Source organism: Pagrus pagrus (genome assembly GCF_965226575.1).
Source record: "Pagrus pagrus genome assembly, chromosome: 9".
In the NCBI taxonomy this organism is placed as follows: domain Eukaryota; kingdom Metazoa; phylum Chordata; class Actinopteri; order Spariformes; family Sparidae; genus Pagrus; species Pagrus pagrus.
In genome coordinates, this window is record NC_140193.1 from 25,274,313 (window position 1) to 25,294,771 (window position 20,459).

General features: G+C 39.1%; 1 protein-coding gene across 5 annotated transcripts in view; it reads right to left on the bottom strand.

Moving 5' to 3' along the window:
* hspbap1 (hspb associated protein 1) overlaps positions 1 to 18,523 on the bottom strand; it is a 20,055-nt gene extending 1,532 nt beyond the window's left edge. For 2 of the 5 annotated variants that reach the window (XR_014623223.1, XM_084361488.1), the window contains exons 1-7: positions 18,366 to 18,523; positions 16,421 to 16,642; positions 14,333 to 14,517; positions 12,051 to 12,187; positions 8,757 to 8,928; positions 2,847 to 2,930; positions 2,316 to 2,426 (exon numbers count right to left, since the gene is read on the bottom strand). Coding sequence is in view for 4 of the 5 variants with exons in the window: in XM_084361488.1 (XP_084217614.1) it covers positions 2,316 to 2,426; positions 2,847 to 2,930; positions 8,757 to 8,928; positions 12,051 to 12,187; positions 14,333 to 14,517; positions 16,421 to 16,616 (885 nt within the window). In the remaining variant the exon portion in view is untranslated. Of the gene's footprint in view, positions 1 to 2,315; positions 2,427 to 2,846; positions 2,931 to 8,756; positions 8,929 to 12,050; positions 12,188 to 14,332; positions 14,518 to 16,420; positions 16,643 to 18,127; positions 18,222 to 18,365 lie in introns of all 5 variants that reach the window. The other 3 variants (XM_084361490.1, XM_084361489.1, XM_084361491.1) reach the window with 3 other exon arrangements.
* Positions 18,524 to 20,459: the final 1,936 nt, after the last annotated feature.

A 20,459-nucleotide genomic window follows, 5' to 3' on the forward strand; every position in this document is an offset into this window, starting at 1 on the left:
AAAGACTTGATAAGCAACAAAATCTACTCGAGTAGTAGTGTTGGTGTTCTCTTGAATAAAGTGCCATCCATTTCTGTAGTTGAAGAGGCTGCTGACTGAATACCGTAATGAAGGTGAAGGTTACGGTGCAGGGTCCAAGGGCCAGTGTAAACTCATTTTTTTTGGTCGTCTTTCTTTCAAAGACATATTCAAAGCCATAGATTTTAAGGGAGGAGACAGCTGGACCTTCCCTAAAATTGAAGAAAAATCTACATGCTGATATATCCCCTTACTCCCCCACGGATCGCATCCTGGACCACTGAGATGAATGGTGTGAAACAAAAGCAAAACAAAATATTAATTTGACCAAAGAAGCTTTAATCACATCAACATTCTGCACACAAGGGCTTTATAGCCTGTCTGATGGGGGGCAATCAGCAGAAAAATTCTGTCTTGCAGCAGCTGGTAACTAAAAGTTTTGGGGGCAGCCTTCTGTTCTTCTAGCTTGTAATAAAGTCTTTTCAGTTACTGACAGGCTGAGATAAATTATACTAAACTGGTCCTGCAGAACCATCATTACAGCTCATTCAGCTGTCTGAGAAAGTCCACAGTGTGATGACTTAGATTATTTTTCCAAATACCTCAAACTCACTGAACTCTTTAAAAGATTCAGATTTATACCGTCTGATTTAAAGCTCAAAGTAAAATAAAATAAAGTGAGAGTGCTTCAGGTTGAGTCCCACTCTTCTGTCTGTACATCCAGGAACTGTCTCTGGAGCTTCAGGATCTCCATAACATCTGTGTATTCATACAGCAGCTCACACTGTGTCTGCTCAATATATGACCTGCTGTGGGTGGGATGAATATACCCTCTGAGGGAGTGGAAGAGGCAGCCTGGCTTTGCCAACTCATACACAGAGAAAGACGAGGGTGTGGGAGGTACAGTGGTTAGTAATCTGTCACAGTCGGACCAGAGTCTCATGTCTCAGGCCTGTGGAGCTCAGTTATACTTTACACCAATAATGTTGCACCATGGAGGGCTTATTGTACCTGACCAGTAACACAGTAAGGTGTTGTCTCATTGTTCAGATACATAAAAAATTAAATGAAGTGTTTCATGAGTTTGCTAAAACAGAGGCTCTGGCTATTCCAGATTAAGTGTTTGTGGGGATTACTATGGTGTCCAGTCAACACATGGAAACACTTAGGCTGTGAACAAAACTTCACTATTTACTAAATCAGGGGCTCTCAAAGTTTTTGCTTGAGGGCCGCACAGGAGAACCCATGAAATTGTCGTAGGATTTGTGATTGGTCTCATGATGTTGCTGCTTAACATTAAGTTCCTGAAGTACCAAACTGATCCATTTGCAGATGCTACTGTTTAATGTATCGACTAGCTGCAGTTAGCAGGTAGTTCAGTTAGTGGCCCTATTAGCTGAATGCCTGCACTCCAACCTCAGGACGGAGGGAGTCACTGTGGGTAACAGGACTCCGTCAACCAGCCTCCCATTGAACACTGCCTGACAGCAAACTGGGACTGGACTCAGAGTGTCTCTCTCTGAGAGTGACGGAGGTCAGTCTGAAGACAGAGGATACAGTACAGAGGTGATTTACAGTGGTTCTGACCAGGACTATGGCTCCAGGGACGAGAAGACACGGCAGATGGGGACAGGAGAAGAGAGAGGGTCATCAGCAGCGGGTGAAAACGGCGTGTAGAGCCGGAATATTTTCACATCTTACTCTGTGAACTGAGGATTTATTTGGACCAAACCAGAGGTGATTGTGGAGACAAACCAGCACTGTTCTGGTGACTTTGATTGAGTTTCTGTCCAATTTGAATGAAATGTGTTTTACGATGAGATAACGAGGCAATTAGGTTCGTCTCAGTTCCGTACAAGAGAGAAACTTGAATTCAGATGGTGTACGGTTGACAGGATGTGCCGGGGCTAGCTGGTTAGCATGCTAACTTTAGTAGAACAGAGAACATGGACGTCTCTGACAGAACGTCAACACTGTTGTTAGCTCATTTATTAATGTTTTAAACCAAAATTTGAAAACCCCTTTGTTAAAGAAAGCAGTATCTTATTAAAATATGAGTCAACAAAAAAGTGAATAGATGATCATATTGAAAGGATTGACGTGAGCGACCAAAGTTGTTGTCTGATTTTGCCAGCTGACACATCACAGTCCTCTGGATAGATTCTTGCTAGAATGTGTAAATGATTTCCAGAGGCTAAAACTTGTTTTACTGTGGCTACACCAATACAAACAACTGTTCATAATCAGGGAGCCATTGGTTTGAGGGAGTAATTAATATGACAGTATTGATTTGCTACCTCAGTGGGATTGAGCCAGTCATCAGTGTTGTCATCACTTGGTGTTCTTTTGAGGGCGCAGACAACCGCCTTGGTCACGGCTTCACTAACTCTCGCCACGTCATCCCCTTCCTGTGCAGGAACAAAAAAGGCAAAGAGTCAAGAAAAATAAGAATGAGTGCTGCAAATCAAGATAATTACACTGAATTATAACGCCGCAGTATGGAGGTATGCTGCCTGCAGGCACAGTAAGTAGTGTCTGTGACCTTGTAGGGAAGCTGGAGAGGGACTCACTTCTTACATAAATATTTGTCTGGTGGTGAGGAGCTTTTCATGCAGCACACACTCATCATAATGACAGGGAATCTTTCACTGCCTGTTCATTACTCAAAGCTCAGAGGGGCCTTCATACAGGAGCACCACATAGTTAGGATCAGCTTGAGCAGGAGCTCTTCAGGACAAACGCTTCTCAAAATGATGGAACATCTATTTAATATTTCCTGTTCTGAGCTGAATAGTTCAGGACGAGGGCGAGGCATGACTGGTTCTTACCAACTCGATCCAGGAGTTGACGCTGACAGTGACGGGATCCACTGACTCCACATAGTGCCACCAGTGTCTGGGGACATACAGCACCTGAGCAGAGGAGATACAAAGTTCTCAGAAGCTTTAATGGATCAACAGTTCAGTGACATCACCATCTCTTTTTTGTCTGGAAGCCTTTGTGATAAATGTCGAGGGAATACATAACTGTACTGGTCATCCACTAGATGGCAGCAGACACCTTTTCATGTAAAATATCATAGATCTTATACATAAGTCACATTTTTTAAATGATGCCACCAATGTGGGTTTTCAAACACTCCTGACTAAGATACCTTCATAACGGAGGCATTGTATTTTACAGTGTAACAATAAACTTTAAGACATCACTGCAATTAAACCATAAACCTCACTGGGAATTTAATAATTATAAATGATCACAAGCTTCTTTTTCTGCATCATGTTCTATAAAAAAAGTTTTTATATCCGCACATATTGGACAACATATACACCGATCCTGATATATGTGATGAGCCAATTATTTTCCATTATCGATTAAACTAACTTTTATTTTCTTGAGTCTATATAATGTCAAAACTAGAATTACCACATCGCAGTTGTCCGTCTCCGTGCACCAGTCAAGATGCTGTTTCTGAACTGTGGCGTTTAATAATATTATTATTATTATTATATTATGATCTCACAGTGCATTTGACCTCTGACCTTTTAAAAATCAAATGTCATAACTTTATCCTATTAGATGTAGTATCTAATCAGTTCATCCTCAGATCATTTTGAAGTCACAGAAAGCTGAAGTCACAGAAAGCTGAAGTCACGTCCCCTGCCTTTTCCTCCATGGGACCTTATTTGATCAAATCTTTGTATGGTAGTGAACTGAGAGAGACAAATTATTTATTGATTCTGTTTGAATTGTGTCATGAATCACACATATGATGTTTGTCAATTTAAAAGATCAAACTACTGAAATATCAGACTGTGAAAATACGTCATTATAAAGACTACACAGCCAACAGTCTCGATTTTCATCTTTTTTACTACTTTTTCTGAGCCCAGTTGGGGCTCAGAAATGTTGGTGTTGGTGACGTGTATTGAGTGAGAAGATGTAGTTCACTGAGCAGTTTAACACAATACCACATGATATTTTACTTTAATTAAAACAAACTGAGACTTTATTGACTTGGAAAATGATCTTTAAAATTGACAAACATTTAAATGTGTGATTCATGACACAATTCAAGCAGGATCAATACATTATTTGTCTCTCTCAGTTCACTACCATACAAAGTTTTTCCAAAACAAAGTCCCACGAGGTCCACTGGTAGGCGCATGACTTAAGCACTCTATAGTGAACATTTGTACCAAATTTGAAGAAATTCTACAGGCCTGAGACATCGTGGTCACGAGAATAGGTCGCCATGAGGTCACAATGGCTTTGACCTTTGGCCACCAAAATCTACCCAGTTCATCCTTGAATTCAAATGAACATCTGTACCAAATCGAAAGTATTTCCAAGAGTAGGGTGGAAATTAGCTGGGCAGTAAACACCAGGCCAATGTCAGAGTTCAAAGGTCACTGATTTGGAGACTGTGGGCGGTCACAACCTGCCTCCTGTATATAACTACTTCTTACTGTGTGACTGAAGGACCAGAGTAAAGTAATATCACCTGAGTTAACTCCTTTTACTAAAAACATAAAATGTGCTCCATACTTTTGTCATCACATGTTGTTACCAGTAATCAAGTCTGAACATCAATATTTCTTCTTATTTATACCAAATCTAGCCTGACAGAGCTGTAGTAATAAGACAACAGCTGGTCCTGTGGGGGAAACAAATGAGTTGCGGCATTTCACTCTGTCTGGTTTATAATCTGTGAACTGTATGACTGTCATCATTGCTATTAGGTTCGATAAGCAGAAATGATCTGTTGAAGCATCAGCCGTAACCCTGACCTGCACGGTACGTCAGCAGCCTTCAGTTAACTGACAGCTGGGTTTGGTGCTGCTGATAGGATGGTATTCAGGACGCTACAGGAGCTCAGACACGAGCAGATAGTGAGAGACAGATGGCTAATTGCTTTGTCACCATTTTGACTCCTGAAGAACAAAACAATGCGGCTGGAATCTCAAACGAGACGAAGCAGGACAAACAGCTATTCAAAAGATTTGGAGTCAGTTCAGGAAACAGTGTGGTGTACACAGACCCTCTCTCCGGCCTCCTCATCACTTGTTTGTCCCGTGCTGCATTCACCACATTTTTCAGCTGTGGCATAACAAGGGCAACCAAACCCACTGGAGATCTTTACCCACACAATGAAAACAGATTAGCCTTCAGATTTACACCTGTTCTGCTATTTTCAAATTTGGCAGAAATTAACTATCAACATTTTCCCCCCATCATCTATTTTTCATGACTTTCTCCAGTTAATCCAACTAAAAAGTGGATTGTGTCTGAGATCTATGACAGAATGGTTAACATTAATACTTTACCATAAACTAACCTTAAGAGAAGAAGATTTGCAAAGGGAACTTTAAGTGGACTGACGGGAGGCAGTTTTGGACCTTATCCATTTTGCATCACATACACTGCACTAATGCAAGACTTGACAAACTTCCCTTCCCCCCTGAATGGTTGTTAACAACCATTGTTTACAACCATTCATACCTGGGCTCACCTAGCCCTAACAACCCACATGCAGGCCGGTTGGGTCAACGACCCACAAGTGGTCCTGACGATTCTGAAACTCAGAGCGATGACTCTGTAAGGACACTCCCACACAGGGTTTAAAACCTTGCAACTCCCCTCCAGTTAGTAAGAACTGAAGAAGACTCTTGGATGAGAGGTGAAACATATTCAAGAAACTGAAATACGTCCAGTTGCCTACGATACAGAAACTAGAACTTCATTCAGTCATTTCTGCGCTCGATGCAAACAGACCCCTGCAGATATTATTATTATTATAATATATATATTATATAATATTATATTATTATAATATATATATTATATAACAAGCTCTAAAACTGGTTCTCATTGAAAGGTTTCATGGCCAAATTTGAGAAAACCTGGAGAATGTTTATCAGCCATGCACATACCCTGATACTTACAGAGGACTGATGTGGTCCTGAGTTACAACAGGCTATTATTACAGACATTCATGTAAACAGGGAATATCAGTCACAGAGGTCAGTTATTATTTCCCCTTAATTATTTCTTTTCTTTCTTTCTTTCTTATTATTGTATTGTATGTTGGGGGTGGAGGTGGTGGTGAGGATGTCAGGCAGGGAGGGCCGGTGAACTTTAAGGGGGGTGGGGAGGTGTGGTGTGTTATAGGTGTAATATGGCAAAAAAAAAAAAAAATACATGAATTTTCACAAGATTACTTGAGTAGCTCAATAGAGCTGTGTTGTCACAGTAGGCAGAAGTCACCATGGTTACAACCACTAAGTGGCAGAAAAACAACCGAGTGACAAATATTGACAATATTTATCAAGTGCTGCATTCTTAGCATTCAGCTTGAATGCAGCGAAAACACCAAAAACACATCTAAATTGTTGAAGAGCTGAGTTAATATGCCTAACTTGACATTGCGCCTCCTGCGATGTGACTATTGGGCATGTGCACATCGCAGTGACGATGCTGACACAGTGTATTGTGCAGCCCGATGGTGTACGTTTGTACCACTTTTGCAGTAATTCAGATAATTTGAGGACAATTCTAAGATTTATCGATCTGTCATGGTGATTTTCTCACCTCAGTCCTAACTTTCCTTGGTCTGAACTGACCTGCTTCTGAGGCAGAGCAAGTGTCAGGAACGTGCCTGCTCTGCCAGGTCTTCCTCTAGCCAAGACACGACCCTGTTACCTTTCCTCCTGACAACGCATCAGGAGTGATGACGCAGCTAACTTTAATGTCACTTAACCTTCCACTTCCTTTAATATAAAAGCTCCAGCCTGTTGAAGGTGATGCACTATAACTGAGAAGGCCAGACGTTAATTAGAACACGAGTCACGACCGCTGCCTTGCTTCACACTTTTATGGAGGACACCACGACAAATAAATCTCACTGTTGAGTCTACTTGTACATGTTTAGAGCTTAAGGACCAATAAAGATTTATTTTATGGTTATTGCTTCAGAGTCACGAGCAGTTCATCACATAAATGTAGAGCGACTGTTGCATTATGTCAAACTTTAGTAGATCACTCATGCTGGTTTTCCAAGGTCTAAAAACATGACTGATGTGTTTGACAATTCAATGTTTGATAAAAAATACAACCATGGTTTGCCTAAAGGGTGTAACTGTACTGTACAGTCAGCTCACTGTGTGGTCTGATACATGGTGCAGGGCTCACAGCTCATAGACAGATTGCGTTTCACTGAGAACAAATGTTGACTGTGGAGGATTATTTTTGTTTTCTTTCCTCAGATGTGCAGAAAGTTGTTTTGTGATGATTTCTATACAACTACATCTACTGTTGTTGTCATCATCAATTAATAGCTGATTATTCAGAAAATTGTGAAGAATGTGATGTCATCAAATGTTTTGTCCGGCTGACAGATTTTAAGTTAACTTTTGTATAAGACGAAGAAATGCAAGAAATCCTCACAACGTTGAAACTGGAATAACATTTGGCATTGGTGCCTGTAATGTGACACAAACATTCACCAATTATCAATTATTGGTAATCATTTCCCGTCAACTGGATGATTAATCAGCTAATCATTTCAGCTCTAGTCTTCCATCAATGAAAAATGAATCCTTTCACAAGCTGATGTTTATCTACTGACAACTAAACTGAAGAACCATGGATGCAAATTTTAAGTCATTTCTTAATTAGATAGTTGGCTGCCATTTCAAAACGATTATCAAATATTAATAAACATCATCATTATAACATATGAAGTATGTTAGTTGTTGTTTTCAATTGGAGCAACTGCAACTTAAGTGTAAGTATTCAAAAACTGGCCCGACAAAACCCGACCCATGTTGAGGCGACTAAATGGATAACATGTTTTGTGTTTTTTGAATTACAAATTACATGATTGGTTTGATTAAATACATTTTCTTGAACAAGAATTTTGTATTTCATGTTCATATATTTGATAAGCAAGTATTTGTCATTTCTAACAAGATACTTTTTGATGTATTCGTGCCCGTCTCTGATTGTCAGTTAATATGTTTATGATCAGCCAAAATCTTAACGGAGATTAGTCAATTGATGATTAATCATTAAAATCCCTATGAAGAAGAAAACATTGCTAAGGTTAGAACTGAATCTTCAAGGTATACACAGCATCCTCAATAAAACAGAGAATAAATATTTAAATTTGGTTAGAATAAAAAAAAACCTCATTTGGTTTAGAAATCAAATTTAACAGCTTGAGAGAATCTGATTTTAGGCTTCTGGTCATGTTTTTGAAAGAAAATCTGTATGTGCTCATTTTCTGGCAGCAGCTGACACATATGACAGCTCCCAGCGTTGAGAGGAGACACTACAGGATAAAAAAAAACGTGTTTTCACGCACTGGTACATTTTGAGATTTGGGGTGATTTTGCTCCAATAACATGTTTTAGGACTAGTGGAAAGAAAATGTCCAATTTATTTTAGTTTAGAAGTCTGCTCTGGTCGTGCATATTTAATTTGATTGTGCCTCATTTTTCATATCTAAACATTAAATGAGAGAAAACTTACAATACAAAAAACAATTGTCTTAACATAAGTAATCAACTCAGGCAGTTTCATGGTGAAATCTATTCTTTTATATTTTTACCCTACTCACCTGCAGTGTTTCCACTTAATTTAATTTCAAAATTTGTCTCCATTAGGAGGCATAACTGATCAAATCAGACCTATAATTTTTAACATTTAGCCATTTTTTTTAAGTTATGACCTCTGACCTGCCCTGGCTGCAGAGTGACGATGTGGGCCCTGGCTGCCTGAAATGCAGGGCACCTCATCAGGTCTGGATGGAGAACATCCACCTGGCTGAAGACACTGGACTCTTCGTAGGGGATCCTGGTCGGGTAGAGGTTAACGGTGTCCTCTGGAGGAAAGAGGTGCCAACGCTTCCTACGCACAGAAAACACAAAAGAGCAGGAAAGGATTGTTGTTAGAAATTAATTTATCTGTTAGCTCAGGCTCAGTGGTGACGAAGTGTCGAGCTATTTAGTTACACAGTAAATTCAGGATGACACATTGAGTTGAGTTGGTTTTGTTTGGGCACGAGGAGTGAGATTGGTTGGAGGTAGACTAACAGGGTAAGCCAATCAGCGGCAAAGTAGGGTGAATGAGAGAGTTATGGTTAGAGTTGAGTAGTGCAGACTTTGAATGATGGAATTACCCATAGTTCTTTGCGGTGTGACATTTAACATGGGGTAACCAGAGGAAGCCCTAAAAAATTTAAAAGTGATGATAGTCCAGATGATGGCGCTCTTCAATATCTGATTAATTTAATTATTCTATTTGCAATGTTTTTTATACACAAACAGAAATGTTCTAAATCACCACTAAAGATCTGACATTTTCTCCTAGAACTGATTTTCTACTTGCATCACTTAGTGTATGACACAAAGAATAACGTCAGAAGTGTGCGAGCCCAAAACGGCACCCGTGGAGGTGATAAATGTTCATGGGAGCATCATCTTCCATTCTGTCTTTGTAGTTTCACCTTGTATCCCTGAAATCCTGTCTTTGTTTTTATTTATATTTTTAAACGTGAAATAAAAAGTTCCAAACCTACAAGGTAACACGATACATTGCAAAGTGCTCAGCCATTTTGTGTTCTGTTCATCTGACCGCCCGCTGTCACAAATGTCATCATGTCAAGCACTGTTGTATTTTCACGGATCAGCGGTATCAAAGATCTGCTTGAGCTGAATCTCATTCCATTGGAGATCAATACCAAATAAAGAGAGCCAGAGACCCAATTACATCAGTGAGATAAGACAGAGAACAGAGGATTGAGATAAGATATAAAAAGACCTTTTCCCTTTTGTTTCTTGACTCATGTCGCCCTACATAGCGCCTCACCCTCTGTCTCCATTTCCTTCCCGCTCTGGCGAGCTCTGTGACAAATTAACTCCCTTTGAGGGGGCAGAGGACAGAGCACGCTCTGTGTAAGCACTTACAGTAGCCTGCACCTTTGTGTTTGGATGAGCTGGCTGGTTATCAGGCAGAAAACTTCTACCACCACCAGCGGTGTGCTGACACACGGCTGCAGTTGTCTGGAGTCCTGCACCCTCTTTATGCTCAGTCACAACTCCTATTTATTACATGCACTAAGTTATTATGACAGATAGATGGGCACTGTGTCTCTCTTTATACTCTTTAATCTGTTGCCCAAATTAAAAATCAATGTATCATAAAAACAAAGATGTGGGATGTTAGGAAAAGTACAAAGTAAAGTAAAGTACAGACGCACACAGTAAAACAGATTAGTGTGAGGAATTAGATGAGGGAAGATAAATCAGATAATCGCTCTAAAAGCTCTCTTGCATTCTCTGATATTTCTGACTCAGTATTTGGACTGTGGTGAAGAGCACAGAACTATTGCTTGCTGCATTGAATATTTTACCACATTACCATTTCCATGGCCACTTAGACTCCTAGTTATGCATTATTTTGATTTTTATTTAATTTAATCTTTTGTCGTGACTTGAAGCAACACTTACAAATCTATGATGCAGGGAAATGTGTGAGGCTTTATTCAAAGTTCTGTATGTAACAATATTAGAATGGGTGCATATTCAAAGTGACATCTCAGAACTGTCCATTACTGACTGGATTCAAACATGTGATTGAAGTAGGGGGGTTGTCACATCGCAATATTCATGATAACCATGATATTTGAAAGGAAACATTGATATTGTGTTAATAACACACATATGATTTAATCATGTGAATAATCCAGCGAAAAATGTTTGGCCTTGTGCATCATTTTTACGAGTTCATCTGGTTGCTTTTTCATTAGTAATTGAGTAGTTTTTCTTTGTGTACACTTGTTTTTACAGTTATGATCACAGACTCTCTCCACTTCCCTACACTCTTATGTTGAAGGTAATTTATTTGCCAAATAAAGGCAGAACACACAGTAAACAATGTTAAAGATAGATTTGATGGCTTGTATTTTTTCAGATTTCTCTAGATATCACCAAAACATTGTTATCATGAATTTGTTTGGCTGTGATAACCATGTAGTGGAAATCTGATATTTTGCCAGCCCAAGTTTTTATCTTATTTTTGGGTGACAACAAAAATGTGACAACATTTATCAGTGAAAGCAACCAGTGAGCAGAGAGTGAGAGGTGCAGTGAGTTCAAAGCTTTGCAGGTTAATCGTATAACTGAAATCAGAAAAGTATTTGCTGCTAAAGTAGGGATGTAAATTTTAAGGCATTTCTTTAAATCATAGTCAGCTGCCATAACAATCAATTACCAGTTAATCATTAACACTACATTAAATATTTTGTTTTTAAATAATACCTACTGTATGTTTTTATTTTTTAAATGAATGATTCATCATCAACATCCCTAGTCTAAACAAACAGGCTTTTTGTAACCTCTGGGTTATCAACACAACAATACCAAAAGTAGTGTGAAGATGGAGCTGGAATAACTGTGGAAACTACACTGCAAAAGAAAAAGAAACCACTGATGGAGGAGGCAAAGAAGGTGAAAAGGGAGAGTGATAGAAACCGAGGTAAAACAAGAGTGAACAGACTGATGTTCACTGGATGAGAGCGCTCTGGTGTTGTGTCAAAGTCTGTTCCCCTGTTGAGATGTGTTTCCTCTTAGCCCCAGCACCTGAGATGCTTCAAAACCTGCATTCTTTCTACTAGATCAGTAAGAAATAAAACCTGCCTACTTATTAATACATTCGGCTATTTTACTTTTTCAGACACTTGCCAGGCCACCGGGAAAAACGCTAAGATCTGTGAAAATTGAAAAGTTATGTGAAAAAAGGTCTGTTTCCACTTTAGGTAATTTTTTTTATTCCAATACAATAAACCAAATGTTCAATGCAAATCAGATGCCTCAGTATATTTTTTAAAGAATGTTTTAGCTTATAGGAAACCACACAGCGACAGGTAGTGATATATCCTTTTCACTTTCTTTGTTTTTGTCCTCAACTGATTTATAATCTGGTTACTTTGGGCATATAAAGCAGCAAAAACATGCTCTGATCCCTCTTACCGTCCTTGTACCTGCAGCACCAGGTTACAGCCATAAGAGTCCAGGTGGCATGGTGTGTTGGCCCCCTCGGTGCCGATCCATAAGGTGCTCTCTCTCCCATTACGTCCCTCAAAACCAAAGTCGGACCACTTTACACCCTGCAACACACACACACACCCACACATTAAATAATGTGAAAATATTAATAAAGTCAGATTTTTAAATTACATGTCGCCGTTCTTTTTGTCCGTGATAATGAAATGACACAGAGACTCACATTTTCATAACTGTCACAACTCACAGATGACAGACCGCCACCTCATCAGCTGCTTTGACAGGACCTATTATGGGTGACCAATGGAGGTGTCAGTGTAGAGTAACAAGGCTACAGTATTTGTCATCTTTCAAGGAAAGCTGGTCTGTCAATCATGTCCATGTCAGAGCACAAAGGTGTAGCAATCACCAGCATCCTGAATAATGGAGTCATTACCATATATGCAGGCAGCTGTAAATGACAGACTGGCCAATCTAGCCTTCAGGCAGCCCTTTTCCCAGCACCATTTATCCTGTAAAAAGCCCATCTCTGCCTGTCTCAAAGGCATGAAAGTCAGCGGGTAATAATTGCAGGTGGATGCCCAATAAAAATATATCATGAGATAAAAATGAAATGAATGGGAGGCAGTGGCTGGAGAAAAGATGACACTTTTATGTCTTTACCTACCGCAGGACAAGAATAGTCGCTTGTATAAAGTCATTACCTGCAAAAGCTTCACAATTTAATTGAAAATGTCCAAACGAGGAAAAAAACATATAAGAAATATGAATAAGCATTCTAAAAAAGCGAGACTAGAAGGCAATATTTTGGCTCTTTCAATATGTTTTTCCGTTTTCCTTTAATGTTTAATTTGTTGATAAGCCAAAGCTCTTGCAACTATATTAGGAGGCAAACATATGAAAAATATTTATTAAATGAATTCTAACATGCCAGTTTCTAACTGTGTTTATCAACTTAAAGAACATTTCTTGACTTTAGACATACTCATTGACAAAAATTTGAAAAACAGGCTTTTAAAGGTCCAGTGTGCAGGTTTACACGGGAGCCTACTGACAGAAATGGGATATAATATTCATAATTCGGTTTTCATTAGTGTATAATCGGCTGAAATAAGAATCGTTATGTTTTTGTTACATTACAATGAGTCTTCTTTATCTAAAGGGGGAGCAGCTCCTCTACCCTGGAGTCCACCATGTTGCACTGCCATGTTTCTACAGTAGCCCAGAAGGGACAAACCTAACACCCAATCAAGAGTTGCCTTGATTAGCTGCAGGGTTGTGTGAGTTTCACTCATGGCCTGTTTGTGTGACGTCATGTTGTGTTGCTACTAGGACGCTGGTCCTACAAGTGATTGTTTGTCCACATTGACTGATTGAAAGAACACTTTTACTTACAATTAACAACCAGGATACAAGACTTATCATTACAGTGGGTAACTTTAAACTGGTGCACAAGATCAAATGAAAGAATACAAATGAAAAATGAAGTAACACAAAGAAATGTCCGTGTTGCCCCCAGTGCTAGCAGTTAGCCAAACTTAGGTGCCAATACTGTTGTTCACATTCGTTTTTGCTTTGGTGCTGTTTGTTCATGGTGATTTACAGCTGATTCATTCCACTAAAGGGAAATCATAATGTTCATAGATACAATGAGTGTCAACAATTTGGGGAAGTCCTTGCTTTTCCCCATTTAGTGTGGAGAAACTTGATCTAGTCTGCACAAAGCTCGGACCTCAACCCCATCGAACACCTTTAGGTTGAACTGGAACACCGACTAATGCTCTTTTGGCTGAATCGGGGGAGATTTGTGTGTCATGTTTAGGTGTCTGCATACTTTTGGCCATGTATTACATCTCTCAACAGCCTCTACTTTATCAAAAATATATTACTTACTATAACTCAATTTTACAATCTGGGATTGGTTGTCAAACTTTCTTCATCACACAGCCTAAATTTCAGTTTCATAAGTTTCATCATGCTGACAGAGTAACTTAAAACGCAGCAATACCTGTCAGGTTAGACAAAAGGTTTGCTTGACCTGAATCTGTCTGATGTTCATTAAAATCTCATAAAAGGCTGCTGTAACTTTTGCATCATCCAACTATGTATAAAACCTGTGTTATTTTAGGCGCAATGTCATTCAAACTGAGGTGTAATTAACTGACAATAAACCTTTAAAAACGTGTCAATCAAGAGTGTCCAGGAAGCGTTTTAAAATGACCTGATATCTTAAAATGTGTAAAGATTACCTCAAACATGGAAGGCTGGTGTTGAAACAACATGGCGATGTATTTGTAGTCAGCGTAGGCCCAATACTCTGACCTGGGGTACTCAGAAAAAGGTCCTTCATCTGTCCCAGCCTGGTCCTGGGTCCAGCTGACAAAGTGGGCCAGTGTGGCCTCCACATAAGGACACTGGGTTTCAAACAGAGGCGCTATAAGAGAATAGCAAGAAAAGGTACAGGAAGGAGAGTAATCACTGGAAAATTGTTATGAAGTTTCAGTAAAACAATTCAACTGATCTATGCTAAAAGAAATGCAATCTATACAGCAGAATCACAGCACGATGCATCATCACAGGGGCATGAAATTTTGTTTTACCCACTTTTATGAGAAAAATAAATCACAGTTGTAGTCATTTACTGGCTTTTGTTTTAGTAAACAAAGTGTGTCTACGGTTGACTGATGCCATTTATAATCCATCATGAGCAATGTCCTCCTGTCAGCTGTAACAGCTGAAAAAGATGATTTAGAAATCTAATTAGCTCGTGTTTATCGGAGGACTCGCTCTCAGTTATTCATCACAGGAGGAGTCATTACTGTGGCTGTTTTAGAGCCACATGGAGAGCAAAATTCACCCCATGCTCACAGACAAAAAACCACTGGGGTGTTTTCTTTCTGTGTTTATGTGACATTTCAATCAGATGGTTAAACAACTTCCATCACTTCATTAGGTTCTGATAACTACAGGCCAGGAGAATGAACTACTACTAAAGACTGCAGGCATTATGATGTGATTACTGAAAACTGGGTGAAAGTAGAGAACTGTCACAGGAGGCTCTGTGCATTGATGTGATCCGAAACACAAAGAGAAACTGTTATTAATTTATTGATACTGATACATTTTTATCAATTATGCCTGGACATTTGGAATGGAAATGATAACTGCATTGCCTATAGTGTGTTTTTTGAGTGTGCTTTGTCCAGACCGTTTTGGAATTTTATCTTGAAGTGGATTTAATTTGGATTAAGAGAATCACTGACTCCTCAATCATGTCTGTCGGGGGAAACATTTCATGTATTAAAGTGAGGGTTGGTAATTCATTTTAGAAGCATTTTTGTTATATTTGTAGAAAATCCTTTAGCGTCCAGACAGCAAACAATAAATCAAATGCTCTGACAACTAAAAAAAAAAAATCCAGTGTCTGTGGCTGTCGCCAGTCTCTACCGTGCCAAATCATTTCATACAGCCCAAATGAAATGATTGGATGGTCTACCTGCCGACCTGCATGCACTCTACCTGAATCTTCCACAAGCCTGACTTTCCATCAGCATGGGAGGAGGAGATAATGACTATAAGCTGGGCTAGTATATGCTAACGATGAGACCAGGTACATCCAGACATAACTTTGTCTGGCTAATTAAAGTCTGACAGTTAGCCAGATGTGGCAAATAAATTTTTTGTCAGCTTAGCTGTTTTCAGTTACTGTGTGAATGATCCAGAGAGTCTACATTTTGTGTGTCCACAATGACCTTCCAAAGCTACGATCATTAAATGCTCAAAATGAAAATAATGAAAGATGAACAGTTGTTTTCCAAAACATTTTGGTCAGTTTTGACATTGACTCTTAATTGACTGGGATAACTGTATTTATTTTTGGATGAACTTAGCCTTTCAGCAAAGTGAGCTCGTTGCACAAGAGTGGAAGATTAAATGCAGCCAAAAATCACACTATGAACATGCTAACAGTTGTGACTAAAAACTACAGCCATTTTCGTTGTTTATGTTCATTATGATAATATTACATTTTTTTGATTTCTTACATGTAAATGAGACATGAGTTAGGTGGATATGATTAGAGATAACAATGCGCTGTACTATACTATTGCCACATTTAACAGAGTTGTTCACTGATGTATTTCTTAGACTAATGGGTGGAAGCTTTGGAGAGAGGCCTGAAGGGAGGAGGTGGGATTATTTTTTGTTGGATGCAAAAATATAACTTGCTTTTGCTGCTTTCTCCAATGTTACCAACTTCACATTTAAAGTCTTCAGGTGATTAATTACACGGGAATGAGCTCAACCCAGATCTGTCTGGATTAATCTTTTGTTCTTACTGTTTGTCTCCTCTTTTCTTCCAAGTCTGAATCGGATGAGTTTGTCACCGAGGCAGCCAGACAGGTGCTCAGCGGTCCAGTGGAGGACAGGCCAGCCACAGGTCATGTTCATGAAGACTGCAGGCTGCTGCAGATGAGGAAGAATCCTCTGGATCTCCTCAGGGCTGAAGGGTTTAATGGAGTCGGGGGCAGCCATGCTCTGTAGTACACACTGATAGTGGACTGCAACACAGAGAATGTAGATAAGATTAGTTGATAAACAACATGTATTTAAGATGTGGGGTTATATTACCCTTTATTCATTATTCACAGAGATTCACAGCCTGTGGACTAAGACGTGTCTTCTGTATGATCAAGATTGTATAGATTTTTATGCATGCTACAAAAAAGGCTGTTTTTTGTGTCTCTCTACAGCTCTTTGTTACTGTCTCAATGCTCTGTTGTTCCAAAAACTACAAAATAAAAACAAAACGGCTGCACCATCACTAATTAATGCAATTACTCAGGAACCTGTAGTGCATCTGGGGAGATGAGGAAACTGAAGCTTCCTTATTTTCAAATGTTTTGTACTACCTGCACCATAAAGAGGTATCAGAACTTCAGACAGATATTTACATTTGTGGGTCACTGGAGGTCAGCTTTTGTAGTGACACTAAAACCAAAACCATGGCCATACGCTGCTGTAACAGCCTCCGCTCTACTGGGAGGCCTTGAGATTTGCTCCCATTCATTAGCAAAAGCGTTATTGAGGTTGGCCCCCGATGTCATGTGTTTCAGGTCATTTCAAAGGTGTGAGATGGGGCTGACATCAAATTGGGAAAATAAAGTGTCTCTCATAGAAAATAACCAACCCTATTAACTAGAGACGCACTGATACAAGACCTTTGGGGCCAATGCCAAGGTTGTTATTCTTATATACATAGAATATATTTATGTAAACATATACTTTTTGCAATGATGCCTCACCCATGGAACAGTTGTGACATAGTTATGTAATGGAGACAGGACCTTTTACAGTTTAACGATAACATTTACTGACCAAAAAGACATCAGTTCACTGAAACAGTAAACTTAACTGGGAATTACATGTTTTTAAAATATCCCAAACATCTTTTTCTATGTTATGTTCTGTAAAGAAAAAAACAAGTTTTCATATCAGCACATAGTCATAGATTTAAGTCTTAAAACTAGGTCTACATTTTAAGATATTACTGGCTCTGCTTCCCTATGTGGGATTTTTGAATTGGATTTTGGATTATTACAGAAAATAATGTGTCAAACACAAGTTGATGAAACTGACACGTTTTGTTCATGAAGATAATCTTCGCAGATGAACACCACTTTGAGATTTTTGAAGCATAAATTACATCTCTAGCAGTAAAAAGCTAATGTTAAACTATAAACAGACGACGTCACGGTCACATGACTTAAACGTCACCACCACTAAGCGTCTCACAACACAAACCACCATTTTTAACACACGTAAAATCTTTATAACTGTGGGACATTTAATGATCTATTTTATGTCGTAGAACAAAACGTATACATATATTAAGCTTGTGGTAACCACAGACCTTACTTCAGCCATTTAACTGACGAGCCATTTAAAAAACTCACAGACTTTGAGACGAGGGAACCTGATGTGCAACAGTGCTAATGCTTTCCGGGTTTTAGGACTCATTACTACATCACCATGTTGTTACAGACCTGGAGTTTGTAGTTGGGACAGTGGTGCTGCACTCAGAAAACTGTGGGAGGCAGGAAACAGAAGCTTCCTTATTTCCTAACGTGTCTGCACCACCTATATCGTAAACCCACCATACAACAAACAAGTATCAGAACCTTTGCAGATATTTACAGCAAATTAACAGGCTTCGACTCCACTGTTTCTATCCTGTCCAAAGCTAACGTTAGCTTCCCGGAGAGGGGCTAACAGGGGACTCACCTTTCACTACACGTGCAGTTGAGTTTCGAGAGGAAGTAAACAAACCTCACGTGACAGTAGACGGTTTCATTTTACATCTGGACCACCCCACTGTGAATCTGCTCCATTGCGGCTCTATAGCCGCTGTAACAGCCCCACTCAAGCTAATGCTCCAGGCGAGCCGGTGTCGTGCCAAAATGTGATCGTCTGCCAGAATCTGATTTCCGGCCGCGGGAGCGCGCACAGCAGCCCGTTGAGCGGTAGCGTTTAAACGTCTGGTTTTCTCTGGATGAAACGGTCATGATATGCAGATACACACAACTGTACGTCCGCAATTATAGCAAAGGTATGTGTCTTAGAAAGTTAAACGTTTGTTGTTACGTAATTATCACAACTGTGGCCAAAAGAAGTGGAGTTTGTAGCGAAATCAGGCCTGACAATTACGTGATAGACATGTCCCTATGTGCTTGGTATGTATGATGCCTTTTCTTTAGCCCTGTCTTATGAATTAGACTGTAATGAATGTGATTTATAGGTGTGGATTTTCAATAAAGAAATGATCACTTTTGCAATTATCCTCGTGACTCTGCATTATCTTTTATCTGATCTGGGCTCTACATTTGCTTCCCATGTTGGGATGTGTCTTGTACATCTAATATTCTTGTTTATGCCTACTATTTGGAGACAATACTATGAAAGACATGATTCGGGAGGGTTAAAAGCCTATAAAATAACAGTTTTCACCTGCCAAAAAGTGATTGAAGGACATATACAGTTATTGAAAAGTTATTTCTGCCTAAATATGACTTGATCTCTTTCTTGAGCTTCATAATATAAAGATCTGAGCTCACAGGACAGCTTGAAATTCTTTTAAAGGACCATTACAACAGAAAATGTGCCTTTTCACCTGCCAAAAAGTGATTGAAGGCCAAATACAGTTACTCAAATGTTATTTCTGCCTAAATATGACTTGATCTCATTCTTGAGCTTCATAATATAAAGATCTGAGCTCACAGGACAGCTTGAAAATCTTGTAAAGGACCATTACAACAGAAAATGTGCCTTTTCACCTGCCAAAAAGTGATTGAAGGCCAAATACAGTTACTCAAATGTTATTTCTGCCTAAATATGACTTGATCTCATTCTTAAGCTTCATAATATGAAGATCTGAGCTCACAGGACAGCTTGAAAATCTTGTAAAGGACCATTACAACAGAAAATGGGCCTTTTCACCTGCCAAAAAGTGATTGAAGGCCAAATACAGTTACTCAAATGTTATTTCTGCCTAAATATGACTTGATCTCATTCTTAAGCTTCATAATATGAAGATCTGAGCTCACAGGACAGCTTGAAAATCTTTTAAAGGACCATTACAACAGAAAATGTGCCTTTTCACCTGCCAAAAAGTGATTGAAGGCCAAATACAGTTACTCAAATGTTATTTCTGCCTAAATATGACTTGATCTCATTCTTGAGCTTCATAATATAAAGATCTGAGCTCACAGGACAGCTTGAAAATCTTGTAAAGGACCATTACAACAGAAAATGTGCCTTTTCACCTGCCAAAAAGTGATTGAAGGACATATACAGTTACTCAAATGTTATTTCTGCCTAAATATGACTTGATCTCATTCTTAAGCTTCATAATATAAAGATCTGAGCTCAAGAGACAGCTTGAAAATCTTTTAAAGGACCATCACAACAGAAAATGTGCCTTTTCATTTGCCAAAAACTGATTGCAGCTCCTTCCTTGTAACTTGAAGATGTTTTCTGCCTCAAAATGACTGATCTTTATCCTGAAGCATCATATGTGACAGATTACCACCTCACACTGGCCCTTTCCACAGTTTAAAGTAGTGAAAAGTAGTGGTTAAGATATATTCTTCAGAATATAACTGATGAGTGATATGAAGTGACTTTGAGGCAGAGCATCCCTTTCAGTCCAACATCAGGAGCATACTGTGAGCTCAGATCTTTACATTATGAAGCTTAAGAATGAGATCAAGTCATATTTAGGCAGAAATAACATTTGAGTAACTGTATATGTCCTTCAATCACTTTTTGGCAGGTGAAAAGGCACATTTTCTGTTGTAATGGTCCTTTAAAAGAATTTCA